The sequence below is a fragment of the Helobdella robusta genome, assembly GCF_000326865.2.
Source record: "Helobdella robusta unplaced genomic scaffold HELROscaffold_8, whole genome shotgun sequence".
NCBI lineage: Eukaryota > Metazoa > Annelida > Clitellata > Rhynchobdellida > Glossiphoniidae > Helobdella > Helobdella robusta.
The window spans coordinates 1,525,199-1,544,496 of record NW_008705459.1 but is presented as its reverse complement, the minus strand read 5'-3'; the positions used below and the strand labels follow the sequence as shown (position 1 = coordinate 1,544,496).

The following is a 19,298-nucleotide window of genomic DNA, read 5'->3' as shown; positions in this document are numbered from 1 at the left end:
AAACCGTATTGTTATGCACCAAACGTTCTTATTTCTAAAATTACGGGAGCGCTACTGAAAGCTTTTCAATTTCTTGAAACAAAGTTTTTCTGCTTTTTTTATATAGCTATAATTTTTTAGGTTTGTTTTATTTTAACTAATGAATTAAAAGATAGTAGCATTTTGTGACAGTTTGTTACACTGTAACTGTAACGACATATATAAAAACTCTTATTTGTTAAAATCACAATTGCTCTTATAAATTACTCAATAAATTATTAAGAAATAGAAAATGTAAATATTGTTATTATATTTTTTTGGTTGGTGCAGCAAAAGTTAAAACTTCAAGACAGAATTTTGTTTCGAAAATTCATTGAAACTGGTACCAACATCCACAAGCTGCATGCAATGGACGTGCTGCCTGAGTCATCTTCACAGAACAACACGTTTTCTTCCGAGAACAGGTAATGATTCATTAAGCCCATATAAGCATATATATATTATATATTGTTATTATTTAGTTGAATATTTATTGCTGGTTTGCGTTTATCGATGAAAATTGATTCTGCTATCTTCAATTTGAAGTATTCTCTGCTGTAATAAATTGCTTTGGTGTTATTGTCTAAAATTTCCTTTGTTATAATAGTGTTGTTTTGTTGTATTGTTATAACTATTATAACAAGGGAAATTTTAGACAATTAAGTTACAATCAAAGTCGCTGTGAAAACAAAGACAGAAAAACGGAACAATACTATATATATATGTGTGTGTGTGTGTGTGTGTGTGTGTGTGTGTGTGTGTGTGTATATATATATATATAGAGAGAGAGAGAGAGGTTTATTACATAATAAGTTTATTCATTCAATAAATTTAATTTATATTTTATATAAAAATATATATATATATAAATTTATATAAGAATATATATATATAATAAATATATATATATATACATATATATGTTGGTAATAGACCATAATTTGTACAATATTCTATAAATTCTACCGATATATATATATATATATATATTATATATATATATATATATATATTTATATATATATATATATATATAGGTAACAGATTGTTGTTAACGCAACATTTCAAAAATTCAACACAACTTTCAACATTGTTCAACTTTTTTATATTTTTTTTAAATTTATTAATTTCACAGAAATTAATAAATTAAAAAGAAATATATATGTATATATATGTATATATATATATATATATATATATATATATATATATATATATATATATACCAGTGAAAGACCATAATTAATGCAGTAATTTATGAAATCTACCGAATTTCTAGCGTTGGATATTTTTTTTACATTTCTCAATATTTCGAGCCAAATTCTTGTCGTCATCATTTATTTTATTAACGTTAGAATGATATAGAGTTTTTCAATTCCTTCTCAAGTATATAGGACCTATTTGGATTTTTCAATCATCTTCAGCACTTGTTGCAGTTTATATAAGGAAAATAAATAATGACGACAAGAATTTGGTTAGAAATATTGAAAAATGTAATAAAAAATTAAAAAAAAACGTAGGATAACGCTAAAAATTTGGTAGATTTAAAAAATTACTGTATATATATATTGTTATAATACTCGCTGTCGTAACCGATTTACGATGCGACGGGTTCAAATCTTCGATTGAATAAAATACTCCAAACAGCTATTAGTTATTGAACTTTATTTACAGAAGAAATCAACTAATCGTTTATTTGTAGCAAATTCAAATTAACACAACAGTTAACTTTTAAATCGTTCAAAATCTATCGCTATGACAACGTCAACAAACAAATCAAATATCGCTTTAAATAATTCACCGAATCGCTATTCACAAAATCACGAATTTCACTAATCACGAATATCACTAATCACGAATATCACTAATCACGAATATCACTAATCACGAATTTCACTAATCCCGAATTTCACTAATCGCTAATCTTATTGCGACGTGCGCTTATATACTCTTCGCAAGCGTCGTTTCTAGATTCTTCTAGATGGTCCGATTCTAGCATACTCTAGAATGCTCCATTCACTAGAACATAGAACATTCTAGAATACGCTAGAATCTAGTGCGTTCGGTAGCACGGTTATAACAATATGTATATATATATTTATTTATATATGCAATTATTGATGAAAATCACAGCATGTTCGACGTTAGTTAACTTCCTATTGAGCTTAGCGATTTTTTTAACGGTTGATCATAAATCATTTTCAAGTTTCTTTCGTTCAAAACCAAATTTTTGTTTGTTTTATGCATGATAGAACGGAAAAGCTTTTTTCGATATTCCTATACCATCTTCGGCAATCAAATTGATATGCTGTGTTTGTGGCCAGAAAATATACTGTGCCTCTACTCCACTTTGTTGATTCCTTGTTTGATTAAAGTGAATACTAAGTTTTATAATTTTTGACTTTGTAACACATTTACGAGTTTTCACACTCTGTTTCTAAATTTATTGGTAAAAAGAATTCCAATTGCTCGTTGTTGAATATTTGTTTTATGAGTATTGATTCGGCTAGTCATAAATTATAATGTTTGCAATTGTATTGTAAGATTTCAACATTGTGGTTCAAAATTTGTCTAGTAATTTTAGTTTTGTGTTTCTCTTTCATGTGATTCTGTGATTCTTTATAGTGCCAGTTTGTACGTGCATCGTGAACATATTGTTATAACCGTGCTACCGAACGCACTAGATTCTAGCGTATTCTAGAATGTTCTAGTGACTGGAGCATTCTAGAGTATGCTAGAATCGGACCATCTAGATTCTAGAAGAATCTAGAAACGACGCTTGCGAAGAGTATATAAGCGCACGTCGCAAAAAGATTAGGATTAGTGAAATCCGTGATTAGTGAAATTCGTGATTTTGTAAATTCGTGACTCTCATTTCGTGAATAGCGATTCGGTGAATTATTTAAAGCGATATTTGATTTGTTTGTTGACGTTGTCATAGCGATAGATTTTGAACAATTTAAAAGTTAATTGTGGCGTTAATTTGAATTTGCTAGAAATAAACGATTAGTTGATTTCTTCTTTAAATAAAGTTTAATAACTAATAACTGTTTGGAGTATTTTATTCAATCGATGATTTGAACCCGTCGCATCGTAAATCGGTTACGACAGCGAGTATTATAACAATATATATTAGATGGCTTGATCCATTATTATCGATTCTGGTTTACTAGTGCAGTTGTTTTTTATCACAAGAGATGACGTTCTTTGGTTGGAGAAGTATATTCGTAGTTTAATACTATCGTTTTTGTTGATTGCTTGGACGTTATTTTTATGATTTTTTTTAATGATTTTTTCATACTCTTCGAAAGCGGTTGACACGTGATTTTTATAATATATTACTGTTATTTTTGTTTCTATTGTTGGTTGCATTGTTGTTTTAGCTGATTTTTTGTTCTTTGCGTTCTATTATTTTCTAGATCATGGAATTTTTATATCCATTAATAATGAGTTGTTGAGTGGTTCTATCTAGTTCTGTTCTCCTACTTTCTATATCAGAAGAGTGCGTGTAGGTTCTGTTTACAAAGGCAGAAATATTGGATATATCGAAGAACTGTTATTTAAAGAAGAACCAGAGCTAAAACCTAATATATACTGACGATATATTTGTTACATATAAAGATGATGTTCAAATAGCAAGACTTCTACAACGACTAAACTCGTCAAAGTTTATAATAGAAAAATCAACTAAAAATAAACTATCATTCCTAGACCTACTAATACAAAATGTCCAAAATAAATTTAAAACCTCAGTATACACCAAAGCAGCAAATAAAGTTTTATGCCTCAATGGCCATAGTGAATGTTGTCAAATACTCACATGTTGAGTATTTAAATACTTTGCAAATACTTGGTCAAAATTGGTCTTCATCATCACCGTGAAACTCAAAGTCTTTATCATCCTCAGACAATAACTGCTTTTTAACTGCAGAACTCTTACTAAATGCCTTCACCATATTTGATCCATTATCAGTGCATGTGAATAACACTTTATTTTCAATATTAAAGCTAGCATGTGTCTGACTGATTGCAGAAGCAATTTTATAATAAGAGTGTTTCCCTGTGAAGCGCAAGCATGCTAGAGCAGCAGATTTTCTTTCTGGACTTGAAACATCAAACCAGTGAGCAATTTTACCTAAAAATGATCTGTTGGATGAACTCCATAGGTCTGCAGTCGTGCATACATACTGTGCCTCTTCTAACTGATTCCGTACAGTCTCCTTCACTTCCAAAATCAATTTATTAATTTTTACCTGCAGCGTCTGTCGATACATAATAGAAAGACTAGGGCAAACCAAACGAAAAATGTCTTGAAATGATAACAAAGCTAAATACAAAAAAATACAGATTTGAGCACTTTGCACGGTATATACACATCACATATGTAGAATAAACAAAGAATATACAACGTGGAATAGATGATAGATAAAGCAATATTTTGTCAAAGTATTTAAATTTTTTAAATACTAAATGCCATGCAAAAGTATTTAAGTACTGATTAAATACTGTCATTTTATTAAGTATTTTAAATACCTTTTAAATACTGGGGTGAATATTTAAATACTATTTAAGTATTTAAATGCTCTAAATACTTAACAACACTGAATACAAAATATAGTAAAATATACATGCAGTTGGCGGGGTTAAAGAAAAATGAATTAAACGAAAACAATTAAAACAAAAAAAAGAAGCAATGCAATTATAAAATCAAGTTTTCAATAAATTAAACTTGAAATGGCAAATTATAACCATAACAATCCAGTTTTGGACCCCTTCCCATCAGTATATTTGTCGGAATCTGCACTAGTGTATTTGTGTGCATGTGTGTGTTTCTGTTTGTTTGTGTGTGTGTTGTGTGTGTGTGTGTGCTGACGGTAATAAATATTACAGCGGTTTGGTGTACAACTTGTTTTTTCAGTCTTTTAATCATTTCCAAATTTTCGTTGATAAAAAAATTTGGTTTATTTAAAATGAAAAGGTTTTCCTCAGGAGCATCCATGATACTGATTATACTGCAAATATTATGTACACTTTAAATTGTTATAAATATTTTGGCCATTTTATTATTTTTTTGAAAACCGCATAGCCATATAAATAGCTCTTCATTATAATGGAATGTATTTTAATTTGACTGCGTTATCTCAATCAATATAAACGTCTATTTAATTAAGAGCAGCAGGCCATGAAAAATAACAAATTATGATAAACACCAAGTTTACAATTTTCTACACTTGCTGGACGGTGTCGACGCTTCTAAATACTGTTGAATTAACAAGAACTTCCATGTATTTTCGCTGAATGGTTAATTCGTTACATATTTATGCAGGAACAACATTATTTGGGAAGATGAAGCGGAAGGAAGCATCGGTGGATCTTCTGCCGTGAACAGTTCAAACGAAATCGTGGGCAGCAATTCAGCCCATAGAAATAATTTTTTTTTAACTTTTGATGAACTAGATGGCACAGTTGAAGAATTTGTTTAATATATTTTCAATTTATTTTTTCAAATTTAACAATTATGTGAATATTTAAAGAACAAATTAAAATTTAATTTTAAAGTTTCAACTTGCTAAAAAGTAAAAAAAATACATGCGGTGTTTCTAAAAATTTTTGTTTAGTAATATTTTTGTTCTACAACAACTATTTTTCTGCAACCTCCCCCCTAACGTCTTCATATGACGGTGGTGCTGGAATCTGGGGGGTCTGCATGGGCAGGTCGTGCACCAGAGAGATGGTCGGCACTTGAAAATTGTACGGAATTTCCACCGTGTTTGGCTGCCTTTCTGCAATTGTTATTAAGTTATGTTTAATTGGGTTTTAACAAAATAAATTAATCACGTTTTTAAAATAGTAAATAAAGTTAATAAATGCAATCAGTGGTCGAGAGTCAAAACAACATTTTAATAAAAAATAAAATAAATATAACAGTGCCACATTCTTCTTCCAGCAAATAAAAAACTTTTGAATTTACTAAATGAAGGAAGTGGGTGGCAAGCAAACCTATATCGATCGGATTAAAATATACTCTTTGAGTCACCGGATCGTACAATTGGATGGTTGCCCGGATCATCTTGCATGTGTGTGTTTAAATAATGATCATCAGTTGCATTATTACATATTTTTAAATTATTAGATTTTGTTTCAATAAATATTGTAAAAAAAAATTAAATTACACAAATTTCGAAACGAATAATGGAGCCCACATTTTCACTTTTTCGGCAGCAAACAGCCCGACAGCATATAGCTGAACTTGTTATAGCTACGATTGCTTCTACACATGACAGTGCTGCTATCATAGCTGAAATTCCAATTAAAAAATTTTGATGTTTCTGTAAATAATTAAAAAGTTTAGTCTCAACTAATTTTTGTCATAGCTATCATAATTTTTATACCATAGTTTCATATACAAAATGCATAGCACAAGTCCTAACACGCAGCCCACAAAGGGAAAAATTTAGCGCATTACATTTTAGTGTAATTAGTATGTTTATACAGTGAAAGATGTTGAATAAAAAGTTTATGAACACCATTTATAATTTACTTTTAAGAAAGAAATGAACTAAGTGTAAAAATATTGTTGAAACATTAAAAGTGGTGGCATGGTCGTTTTTAATCATTTGGCAGGTTGATGTAATTTTTTTAAAGCAATAATCAGATGACAGGCGCAAAAGTGTTTTGCGTTTACTTTATTAACATTTTTAGCTTGTGATTTTATTCATGGTTTTAGCAAGAAAATCTAAAGTTGAAAGGTTATATAGGTTCGTGAAGTTAGTTATTTTCACTCTAACTAGTGGTCTTCAAGGAGCAATTTTCAAATGGCAAAAATGGGGGCGCTGGGCACAAAAGGGGCGGTAGAGGGCGCTGATTTTAAAGGAGGCGGTAGTGGGCTATAAAGTGAATAATGAAAATAGAGGATTTCAAAAAGAAATGAAAAAACGTAGCACATTTTTTAAACTTTTTATTGGCGAAGTGGAAATAAACAAATAATTATTCTGCTTTTATTGCTTTTTTGTATAATTATTTCAATTAGGTTACTTTTTTAACTAGGTTGACTTTTTAATGCCAGTATATAGTTGTTTGTTTTTGGCTTGTACGCGCATCAAACAGTTACAACCTGAATGGGCATTTTTTTAAATTACAGTTTTTTAAGCATTTTCAATTATTTGCTCAGCAATTATCAATTTATTAATAAGCGTACATTTTCTGTGTGCGCTCTACTGATCACTCCTCGATGGCATGTAGAGATCTTAAAAAGATTCTCTGGGTACTTATTTTACAAAGACCACACTTTCAAGGTTCGCCAAAATCTCTATTATTGATAGTATTTTGTTAGTCAACATTGTTTTCCATAATTATCTTATATATGCATCTCTTCGCAGACATCTTTACCTATTTTATTTTAAACTTCACGATACTATGAATTTAAAAAATTGAGGGTACTTTTTTGATTTAACTGTACTTGAATTTATTAGATTAAATTTTTTAGATTAAATTTATTAAATTGGATTTACTTTAATTATTCAATTTATTTATTAAATAAATTTATATATTTAATGAAATTATAGACTGCTATGTGCCGATTTTCTTATTTTACTGTACGTACATTTTCATTCAATCTCATACGTAAAATTAATAAAAATAACGGAAGAAAAAAAAGACCTTTTTTGGTATGGGCATAGATGGACAAAAGAGGTTGAAAACCACTGGTCTTCATTTATAAACAGTTATAAATTTTATAACTGTTTAAGTTATAAAGTTTAATAAAACGTACGGTTACGAATGGATAGGTATCGACAATAACAGCATCAGTAATCCCAAAAGAAAGACTGAGTGATGTTAATGCAGCCGCTATGATCGACATGACCATGAATGAAACAATCTGAAATGTTTTTCAAATGTTCTGAATAACTTCAAATAAATTAAGAAAATAATTTAATATCATCAATAATAATGTTTATTTATTTGCACTTATTATTTTATAATTAACTAATTAGTTAATTAATTTTCTATAATGGAACGCTAAAATACTAAAAACTTTACTGAACTAGAAACTCATCTGCATTAATTATACTTACCTTGCATCAGTGAATGTGTTGAGTTTTATTAAACAAGTGTCTTTGAAAAATCATTGTTATCAAGTTTACTTGCCCAAAAATTAAAATACCAAAAGTTACTTCTTCATTGTATGCATTATACAAGAAAATTTGTTTGTAAAAAGCAAAGCATTAACAATTTAGAAAAAAATAAAATTTTTTCATAACGCCAAAAAACATTTTACTTTCGGTAAACGAATAAAACTAATGATAAATCAGAGGTGTCAATCCTTCTTTGAATGTTGGAAGCAAAAACTAACATTTATTCAATTTTTATTTGATTTCGAATTGTTATATATTATATTTATTCAAATTCACTCTAAAATATTAAACGGCCACCCACAATCTTCAGCAATAGTTTCAGTTAGGTGATGAGTTCAAAACGCAGACTAACAAACTAACCCTATTGCTCTTAAAATAATCACACAACTGAAAAAATACGAGACGTTTAATAATTTTAATAGCAGATAAAAAGGTTATAGAAAATGGAGAAGGAACAGTATTAGGAATTGAAGTAGTCAAAGACGAGTTTTCAAAAAACCCTTCCATCTCATTAGAAAAACACTGAGATAAAGCATTCAATTCGTCTGCATTTACATCCACGTATGATGGAATAACAGTAATTACCCTGGCAAAGTTGACCTTTGATACACACTTAGAAAGAAAGTTAGCAGAGAACATCGAATCCTCAACACAGATTCAACTCTTCCTAAAAGCCAATCGACATTCCTTCATAACTTTTTAGGAATAAGTTTTAATTTTTTAATCAATGCAAACAAAAATATTTAAGTTTTCAATTTATACATTTAACGAATTCGTTTAATTCAAGCAATTTTATTATTTTCTGCAAGTCTTCCAATAAACACGTTCATACTTTTTAACTAACCATCTAGTATCAAAACGTTCAATATCAAACAACAAGGATTTTTTAGATTCTATCTGAAATATTTCAAAATGTTTAAACATAGAATGCATGTAATTTATCAGGAAAAGAAAAAGCCTAAAACTCAAGATTGAATGCATAGATGCAGTGGCAGATTTAGGGGGGGGGGGGCGGGATGGGCCATAGCCCCCCGTTATCATCAGTTCAATTCAAGACAGCGTTAATAAAAATAATTTTTTAGATCGACTCATTTTAACAATAAAAAATAACGCTGATTTTTTTTATAAATTTGATACAAGTTTATTTATTCATATATTAAACTTAATTAGTGTTTTGCGGCACAAAATAAAAAAATTCATGTTTTCTAAGTATATTTCTTTTATTGTAAACTAATATCAACAAAAAGTAAATCAAAAATATTATAGTCTTTACTTATTTAGACTTTTCATAACTTTATGTTTTGTTAGCAGTTCACATTTTATTTCATTTACGATTTGGCGCGTCCTATATGATTTTTTTGTGTTTCATAAAATCAGTTTGCATTTGAATTTGTTTTAAAATTAATAAAAAAATTTTTTTAAAAAGTAGTATTTTAAACTTTTTTTAACCGACTCCGGCAAAAAAACAGAAGCAATGATTTAAGATATGATCTTTTGAAAAATCCATGGAAACCTGACGAGAATTATAAATTTTTATTTGTGATGGAAGGTAAAAGAAAACGGTTTTTTAAATTCTATTGGTTTCAAGAATATTCCTGGCTGACTCATTCTGATTTGAAAAAAGGAGTCTTCTGTAGGTTTTGTGTACTTTATGCAAATCGACATTTGTTATATCACCTTTAAATCGTTATAAATCAGCTTTAGATCAATGTCGCTGTCATCAAGCGACATCTTTTCATAGAGAGGCTACAGAAAAATCAGAAATGTTTCTGGGTTTGATTAAAAATAAAACTAATGTTTTAAAGTTATCAAACTCCGCTCTATCCACAAAAATAGAGCAGAATAGAAAATTACTTAACACTATTATTGAAACTATTAAACTTTGTGAAAGACAGAATTTTGCTTTGCGTGGACACCGAGATGACGGTGCATTAGATCTCAAATCTGATAACAATCAAGGGAATTTCAGAGCGCTATTAAAATACAGTACATTTAGTGGTAATGAAGTATTACAAAAACATCTGACAGCAACATCAGCTAGAAACGCCACCATGATAAGTAAAACAACCTAAGAACAACTTATTGGATTGTGTGGTAATTAAGTAATGGATCAAGTAGTTGAAATGGTCAAAAAATCAATTTATTTTTTTTTACTGGCAAATGAAACTACCGACATTTCAACAAAAGAACAAATGTTTGTCCTATTACGTTATGTTACTGTTACAGCCAATAATATCGTTGAAGAGATATTTGTTGGTTTTTTTGAAATTACCGACACAACAGGGAGGGCTCTTGCTGATGTATTATGGAATTTTCTAATTAAAATTGGACTTGATCCTTTACTGTTAAGAGGCCAAGGTTATGATGGTGCCTCTAACATACCTGGTGTTGCAGCTCAAATTTTAAACCAAAATCCACAGGCTTTGTATACGCATTGCTCAAATCATGTGTTGAATTTGGTAATCATAAAATCGTGTAGCATTGCATGCATTCGGAATATGTTTGGAAGTCTTCAAAAAATAGCTGTATTTTTTGGCGAGTCTCCAAAACTGCATCAAATGCAGCAGAACTGTTAGCAGCTGTCAGCAATTTTTTATATGTCTCAGCTTTGATGAGTGTAGAATTTGTACTCAATTATACAATTATACTAAACCACTAAGTGTAATTTTGCAAACTTCAGGGTGAGATTTATGTCAAGCAATGAATGAAGCTAAAACAACACAAATTGCATTAAATGCCGTAAGAAACGATGTAGATAATCGTTTTCAGGAAATATTTAATAATATTCTAAAAATAGCCAACTTTTCTGGGGCAGAACCATATATTCCTAAAAAAACTCAAGCAAACTATGAGGCTCAATTTGCCAAATAATGACCCAATGGTTTATTATAGAGAGACAGTTTTTATACTTTTTCTCGATAACGTAATTCAAGGACTTAATGATCGTTTTACTCTAAAACACAACGACATCGCATTAGCTTCAAAAATAATTCCGTCCGTCATGTTGAGAGAACTAAACCCATTGTGCATAAATCAACTTCAGATGCTTGCCGATGCTTTTCCTGATTTGCCGTCGGCACGAAGTTTACAATCGGAATACGAGCGATGGTGGGTTAAATGGCAGGAGAATAAAGAAAAAGGAAAATCTATTAGTAATTTTGTAGATTTTTTGAATGAAGCTGATGTCATGTTATATCCTAACATTAGAATTATTTTTTTAATATCAGCAGTCAGACCACCATCAACTGCCGGAAATGAAAGAAGTTTTTCCTCTTTGAAAAGGCTGAAAACTTATTTGAGATTCACAATGGTCACTGACAGACTTAATGGATTATCTTTCATGAATATTCATCAAGATATTGATATTCCATCAGATGTTATAATAGATAAATTTAGTAAATTAGGACTGAATCGTATGGCTTTTTTGTAAAACCATTTAAAACTTATTTAAAAAAGTTTCAATCCATTTTGTTTTGATTAAAAAATTAAAAAACAACGATTTTTTAAAACTTTTCTTAAAATTTAGCCAACATATTCTATTTAAAAGTTTTTTGATTAAATCATATTTGCTAATTATTACCCGCTTATTTGAACAACGTAGTACGTACAGTTGGCAAAGTTGAACAAAAATGAATAAAACGAAAAAAATTAAGAAGCATGTTAAAAAATATGGTTTCATATGGTTTCATTGATGTGTCAAACTAAAACCTTAATATCCCAGTTTTGGGCCCCCCCCCCGTCAAAGTTGTCTAGATCCGCCCATGCATAGATGATTCAGACAACATATGTTTAATAGATAACAAGACGCTTTACACCAACAACGAACCAATCGATCACCAGAGCAAGATCCAAAATAACTCCAACCAAAAGGATCGGATAAATAGATCAGATAAACAATCATAGAAGTTAGGATGCAAATTAGGCGAAACAAGATCTAAGAAATTACTGCAAATATGTGTAAAAAATTTTACCAATCGAGAATGATTATTATAAATAAAGGCCAAACCAAAAAGTTAAACAATGGACGGCAATTAGCAGGTATATTAAAGTTTTAAATTTGTGTGATAAAAAAGGAAACCCGTTAACGTTTTAACATTATTGATAACATTTTTTTTTATTTCATTAATAACTACACAAATTAAAAAATAATTCAAGCAATTATTTAATGATAAAATTTCTTCCTAACTTAACATGGAGGCATAACCTCCCCTTTTTCAGACGCCCTTGATAGTAATTGTAATAATTAATCATTCCAAATTTATTTGTTAGTAATTCAAAAAATATAAAAAAAGATAACTTCTAACCAAATCTTTAGATTGTTTTTTACTGGATATCACTCCAAGCAGGCCTGACAGAAAATACTGTAATGTTAGATTCAAAATAAAAAATTAATGCTGAATTTGAAATGAATGTGAACATTTACCACGATGCCGCACCATATTCCATATCCGCAGTATGCGAATAACGAAATGTTGTAGAGGGAAGCCAAACTTATTTGAACAATTGAAAATATTATAAAAACTATTCCAATTGAAATTTGAATTATTCCCAAAACGTTGACCACATTTGTTGCGTAGTAGATTGGAGAATTGTATGCAACAGGAGACATGGGAGGAAGAGATGTGGAAACAGTTGCTGTTGGGAAAGTTGTTGGTGGGTAGCTGATAGCCGCTGGTGATATGCGTTGAAACGGTGGCGCTGAAGCCCGTTCATTTGGATCCGACAACATGGTGCTAATTGCTAGAATTTAAAATATTTTTTTTTAAATAAAATTTAAAAAAAATGACGTGGCCGTTTATAATAGAAAAACACATTATTTATAGAAAGCTGCTTATGATAAAGCCCACTCATTCCCTTGAAAACACTTGAAATGATTAGAAGTGGGTAGCAATAATTTTGTTGCTTGTTTTCTGATTAATTTACATTTAATTAAAAAAATGTTCTGGTTTCGTACAAATTTTGTTGTTGATTGTTTTAAAAATGAATAACTATCAAAAATGTACAGTATAACAATGACACTGTCATGCATAATATGCAAAATTATTTTATTTAACCAAAGAAATATAAGGTGTTATATACACTCTTCAAGAGTTCAGAGGAATCAACAACACACATACATCGTATAACAATACATGCTAAATGACACACATCCCCCACACACTACACACATACATAACACACACGCGATAGGCGGAGATCTTTCTGTCATATTCGAACCCAGCTTCTGCATAAGCCGGTGCAGAACCGGGCGCATCATACCTTATAGGCGGTCTATAAATTTTAATGATACTCTGAAACATTGTAAAACAACTTAATCTAAACTTTATAAATTTAAAAAGAGACTCAAATAATTGTTTTTGATTTTAAAATAAAAAAATAATTTAATAATATGATTGAAGCATAATTGCAATTGTTTGTTTGGTAAAAATTATAAACCGGTCTCATCCAACCACGAAATGTTTTTGTTTTAAAAGGCTTTTCTCGGTTGTCAATATTCTTTGGAAAAGTTATTGGTAATAAATATAATGACTAATAAATTGTAGAACATGCGAATTTCTTTTTAAATAAGCTTATTGTGTTAATAGTAGAAGTGAGCAGGGAAAAGGCTGGATTAAGCTTTTATCGGGCTAATGATACGGACCCGGAACTAGAGATACAAGGGGATATAATTAGAAATGACAAAAGTATGTTATCTCTAATTATAAAAAAAACAACTGCGTGAGCAAGACAGAAGCGATAATAAACCGTAGTCACCTAGTGTACTAATATAAATGCAAAATTGGTGAGAAATCCTGAACAATAACACCAAAATAATATACTGCTATTCCAGCCATTTCCTAAAATTAGTCGAAGCCATCGTCATAAACATAAAACAACCCCTGAAAAACAAACAACAAAAGATTTTAACAATACTCTCAACAAGAAGGACAATAATAAAATATAATAACAACAATTATGGTACCGATGAAGACACTGAAGAAAACAACATCGACCAAAGTGTTATCGAAGCAATAAAACACGACAACGAAGCAATTAGCCTGAACAAAAAATTCATATCAATTAATAAAGATAGTAAAATTTAAAAAGTCTATAATAACAATAAGGAAGATAGTAAAATTTACAAAGTCAATAATAACGATAAATGCAAATCACAGGAACCGAGGCCTGGGTTATACAAATTCCCTATATAAACTGAAACAAGTACTGGATTATACAAATTTTCTATATAAACTGCAACAAGTGCTGAGGATGATTGAAGAATCGAAATAAACCCTATACATTTGAGAATGAATTGGAAAACTGTATATTATTCTAACGTTAATAAAATAAATATTGACGACAAGAATTTGGTTCAAAATATTGAGAAATCTAATGAAAAAAAATCCAACGCTAAAAATTTATTAGATTTAATAAATTACCATATATATATATATATATATATATATATATATATATATATATATATATATATATAATACAAGATGAACTTCAACAGGAATGACCATGATGGGATGTGGACAACTCGCCTCCGGACAACTCGCCCCGGAAATCTCGCCCCCCACAGCTCACCCCAAACAACTTGCTTCTAGACAACTTGCTCCAACAATTTGCCCTCAGACAACTCGCTCCCGGACAACTTGCCCCTGAACAATTCGCTCTAGAACTACTCCTCCTGGACCATTTATTCCTATCAAACAAAAATGACCATACAAGTGCCAACTTTAATTCAAACTGTCAAAAACGAACACACTATATGGAAGTTATGTTGGAATGATTAAAAAGACACAAAATAAAAAACGCATTAAAAATTCAAAATTGTACGCGTTACCTCTTAAGTAATCAATAAAATTCGGAGTTTGAACTACTGTTTTTATTCGGTGTGAAATGGTCTGGTATTTTAGGTTTTTTGAATTGCCGGGATTACCCATGAGAAGTTGAACAGCATCACAATTTTGAGCCGCCTGATGCTTTTTGAGAAATTCTATGAAACGGTAAATGGACTGGTGCGAGGCACCACAAGTCTGTTGGAAAGCTCGGTGCAAACCTATAATAGTAAGTTAAGTGCCATATAAGCTTTAGTTAGGTCTGGGAAATTATTCATCATAAATGGTCATAAGACCTAATTCTGAGGGAGTGAAAAGTCAATGATGATTACTCTCTACATCATTATTGGTGCGTTGCCGTCCATCTAACGTCCGCTGATGAACATTCCATGCAGCAATCAAAAACGTCGGATGACGTCGGTCACGTCGCTGTGGTCTTCCAATGTAAGTATCTTCAAAGAAGTTTGCAATTAGCATGACTTCATCAAGATATTGGTCACTTTCCGTCAATTTTTCAAACGCTTGGATCACATTATCCGGCTCAACAAATGCCAGAGCCAGCAACATTTTTATCTATCAGCCATTCTTATTTCAGCCAAAATTTATCAGAAAGAAAACAGTGCTGGCGATCACTTGTGTGTATTGTTGTGACCAATCACTCGTTTACTCAATCGTTAAAATTGTTAGAATACAGCATAATAACTAATCGACAGATAAATCAAGAAATAAACCAATCGTCAATAATTAAGTTTCTCTCGTCAGACTAATTATATTAAGTTCTTCTAGCCCTGCATTCTTTACAGCAGTGAGTGTTGTAATCTCCTCGACCATGCAACTATCAACACCGATGTTATAACTTTAATAATCTCTATATCTTCCAACGATAGTCAAGAGTTCGTTTATTCGTAGGTTCAAGATTTCCGATAGATGAACACAACTTCTTCAAACGCAAACTAAGTTGAACGTTTATTTCAACACCTTCAGTTATAGAAACAATAAATTAGTCCAAACAACTATATAAATCACATTTACGACTTCGCATCGAATCACACTTCTAGTTCAACTGTATTTCTCGCTCTCTTCTTCCTTCTTTGTTTTCCTCTGCTTCTTCCTTCTTCTGTTGTTTCTGGGACCTCCTCTCTTTATATAGCTACCGATGTGCTCCTAAATGAGTCAAATGAAAATGTCACGTCTATAAATGAATTCACAACCCTTAAATTAATTTACAACCCTCTAATTAATTTACAAGTTGTCCATTCCTCAATGCATGCTTAATGATTTCTAACTATTAGTCTTTATCTATATATAAATAAATCAATCAATCAATCAATCTTCGTTTTCAATCAATCAATCAATTAGCTTATAAAGCGCTATTTCCGCGATGTTCAACAGCGCTCCTCAATGAATTTTGAAAACAGATGGGTCTTGAGATCCGCTCTAAACTTCGCAAGTGATGGAGAAGTAGTCAGAGAAGTAGGTAGAGAGTTCCAGAGAAAAGGACCAGAAAGAGCAAAAGCAGATTTGGCAAAAGAGTGTTTAACACGAGTTAAGAAAAAGCGAGAAGAGGACGATCGTAAACCGGGGCGTTTATGTTCAATTAATATATCTGATAAATATTTAGGAAATAATTTAGATTGAGACTTATACATGAACGTGCAAAATTTAAAAATTATTCTATATTTTATAGGTAGCCAGTACAAGAGAACAAGATATGGAGATATATGAGAAAAGAAAGGGGCACGAGCAACTAGACGTTTTGCGTCCAGAGACCCGGTTTCCCGAGGTAGGAGGTTATATATATATAAATAAATCTAAATATATACATATTATGATGTTATGAGTGTTTTTGTTTAGAAACTCGATTGCCATATATTCACAGTTTTCAATTATTAGACATAAATCATTTCGTTCCAAGAAGTTCAAACTCTCTCGGACAATGAAACAAACAACACCAACATAGGATTTATGTGTTGGAAACAAAATTTTAATTTGGTAGTTGGACAAAATCTACATTATTATTATTCAAGCATGTTTCTGTGATGGCCAAAACTTGTTAGTTGATATTAATATTTAATAATAAAATGTTTAAATCGCTAATTTTTTGTATTTGATTGCGTGAATTGGTGTGAAAAAGACTTAAATTTAGAAGAAACTTTAGCTTTAGATGTCAATTGTTTAAAATCACTAACGTTGAAATAATTGGATTCCTTCAAAAAACTAAAAAAATTATCAAATTCGTAATTTAATATATATGTTTTGTTAAATGTAGACTTGTCATCCATTGCTATTGTTGACGTTGTCTGGGTTATCTGTTTTTTTCTAACTTTGCATTTTTGAATATCCAATCTTAAAGTGTTACGCCTCCAGGCCATATGCATTGGTTTCTGACCTTTTTTAGCACCATTTTGGCTAATTTTGACGAATTCTTTCTGTTGTTATATGACATTTTTTTCCAAATTTTTGGATTTTAAACAAGCATGTACTAACTTACAAAAAACATTTTTCTAGAAAGGAATTATTTTTTAATTATTTTAAAATAGTTGAACACACTACCATTTTTTCTTCCTTTGACGAACCAACGCGCACGGGATTTTTCTGTTTTCAACATTTAACGCTTTGATATCATTTTTTAACAATTTATCAATATCAACATTTGTATAAAATTCGCTAGACAAAACTTTTTCATTATCAATTAAATAAAAATTATTACATAAAAATATAACAATTTGTCAAATACAACTTTTTGTTGAGAAGCCATTCCTGCGCATATTATATATATATGTGTGTGTTTTGGTGGGTGTGTACCCCTTTATGTGTGCTTTTGCCTTATAAAAATATTATCGCACATTAGCAGCATATTGTACCAAGGGGTTGGTTAGCATATATACAGTCAAAGGGTCATTAGCATATTACGCTGATTTTCCTTTAAGTTATCGGAATCCATTGTTGATACACTTTTTGTTGAGAAGCCATTTCTGCGCATATTATATATATATATAATATATATGTGTGTGTTAGTACGAACTTATGCTACTAACAAGACACCTTGTTGTGAGTTAAAATAAATAAAACAAACACAATTAGGCGTAATAAAATGTTATCTTTATTCCCACGTGAATCTCGAACCGTTTCGTTTACAAGCTCTCAGGAAAGAGGGAAGAAGTCGAATGAGAAACAAGGATATAAAAATTAACATAGATTAGGTAACATTGAAAATTGCAATAATCTTTAATAATAGTTAATACATAAGATAGTTAATAAATGAATGTTTGATTCCTACAATACTTCTCCACAAAAGGCGAAGCCGTTTAAAAATAAAAATATTCATTTCATTTGTTGAATGTTATTCGCCTCCCTTTTTTGGAGTGTTGGGTTGTTGGTTCGGATTTGATTGACGTCGGTCTTGTTTCTTGTGTTGTTGTTGCGTTTGATGTTGTTGTTGCTGTTTCTGGTGTTTCAGTAGATTTTTTGTCTGATGTTGCTGGTTTTGTTTAATCTGTTGTAGAAAGTTTGTTGTTCGTTGTCGAACTATTCTTGTTGTTTATTCTGGTTTTTGCTGTTAGAGGTAATGATAAACAAGCTGGCTTTAATCGATCAATTGACACATTTTGAAAATTTCCTGGTAACAATTCAATTTTAAAGTATTTATCGTTACGTTCAATCACTTTGAAAGGGCCTGTATATGGTGCTTCCAGTGGACGACGTACTCGATCAACTCTTAAGTCTTAACCATACGTGACTACTGTTTGAAAGGTCATTTGGTACGTAAGCTTTTGGGGTAGAGTGATGTTGATTGTTAGTTGTTAGGTAGTCATTAAGTTTAAACATTTTTTTTGCTAGTTGTTTGATTTGACTAGATGTTATATCTTCATTTAAATCTGGGAATAAAAATCTACTTGGTAATAATAAGTTGGTTCCTGTTACTGCTATTGCTGGAGATATTTCATTTTCATAATATTCCCCGCAAGAGGCGGAGCCATTCAAATGAAAAAATGTTTGTTTTTTGATTTGAATTTGATTTTTCCACTCTTTTTTGAAGATGTGGTTTTTGGTACTGATATCGCTGGCGTTTAACTTGTTTCTCGTAATGATGTTGCTTTTGTCGCTGATAATTTGGTTGACATTTATCTTGTTTCATGAGATGTTGATAATGGCGTTGTTGCTGAAAACGCGGTTGCCGTTTTGGTTGCTGGTTCAAATTATGTTCTGGCCTCTCATGCAACCTTCTGTCCAGCTGCAAATGATTTCTAGAATGAGATGTGTGTGAGGACGATGAACTATGCTCTGCTTTTCTCTTTCTGTGATCATCTTGTGCTGCTGC

General features: G+C 30.7%; 2 protein-coding genes across 2 annotated transcripts; one reads left to right on the top strand and one right to left on the bottom strand.

The window, feature by feature from the left end:
* Positions 1-11,196: 11,196 nt before the first annotated feature.
* HELRODRAFT_70153 (hypothetical protein) lies at positions 11,197-11,583 on the top strand (the record flags this gene model as incomplete). Its single annotated transcript, XM_009031851.1, has 1 exon — positions 11,197-11,583. The coding sequence occupies one exon, from the start codon at positions 11,197-11,199 to the stop codon at positions 11,581-11,583; it is 387 nt and encodes a 128-aa protein (XP_009030099.1).
* Positions 11,584-14,642: 3,059 nt separating this feature from the next.
* Positions 14,643-15,544, bottom strand: HELRODRAFT_165461 (hypothetical protein; the record flags this gene model as incomplete). The annotated part of the gene is made up of 3 exons (XM_009032033.1): positions 14,643-14,885; positions 15,020-15,198; positions 15,394-15,544. The coding sequence occupies 3 exons, from the start codon at positions 15,542-15,544 to the stop codon at positions 14,643-14,645; spliced, it is 573 nt and encodes a 190-aa protein (XP_009030281.1).
* Positions 15,545-19,298: the final 3,754 nt, after the last annotated feature.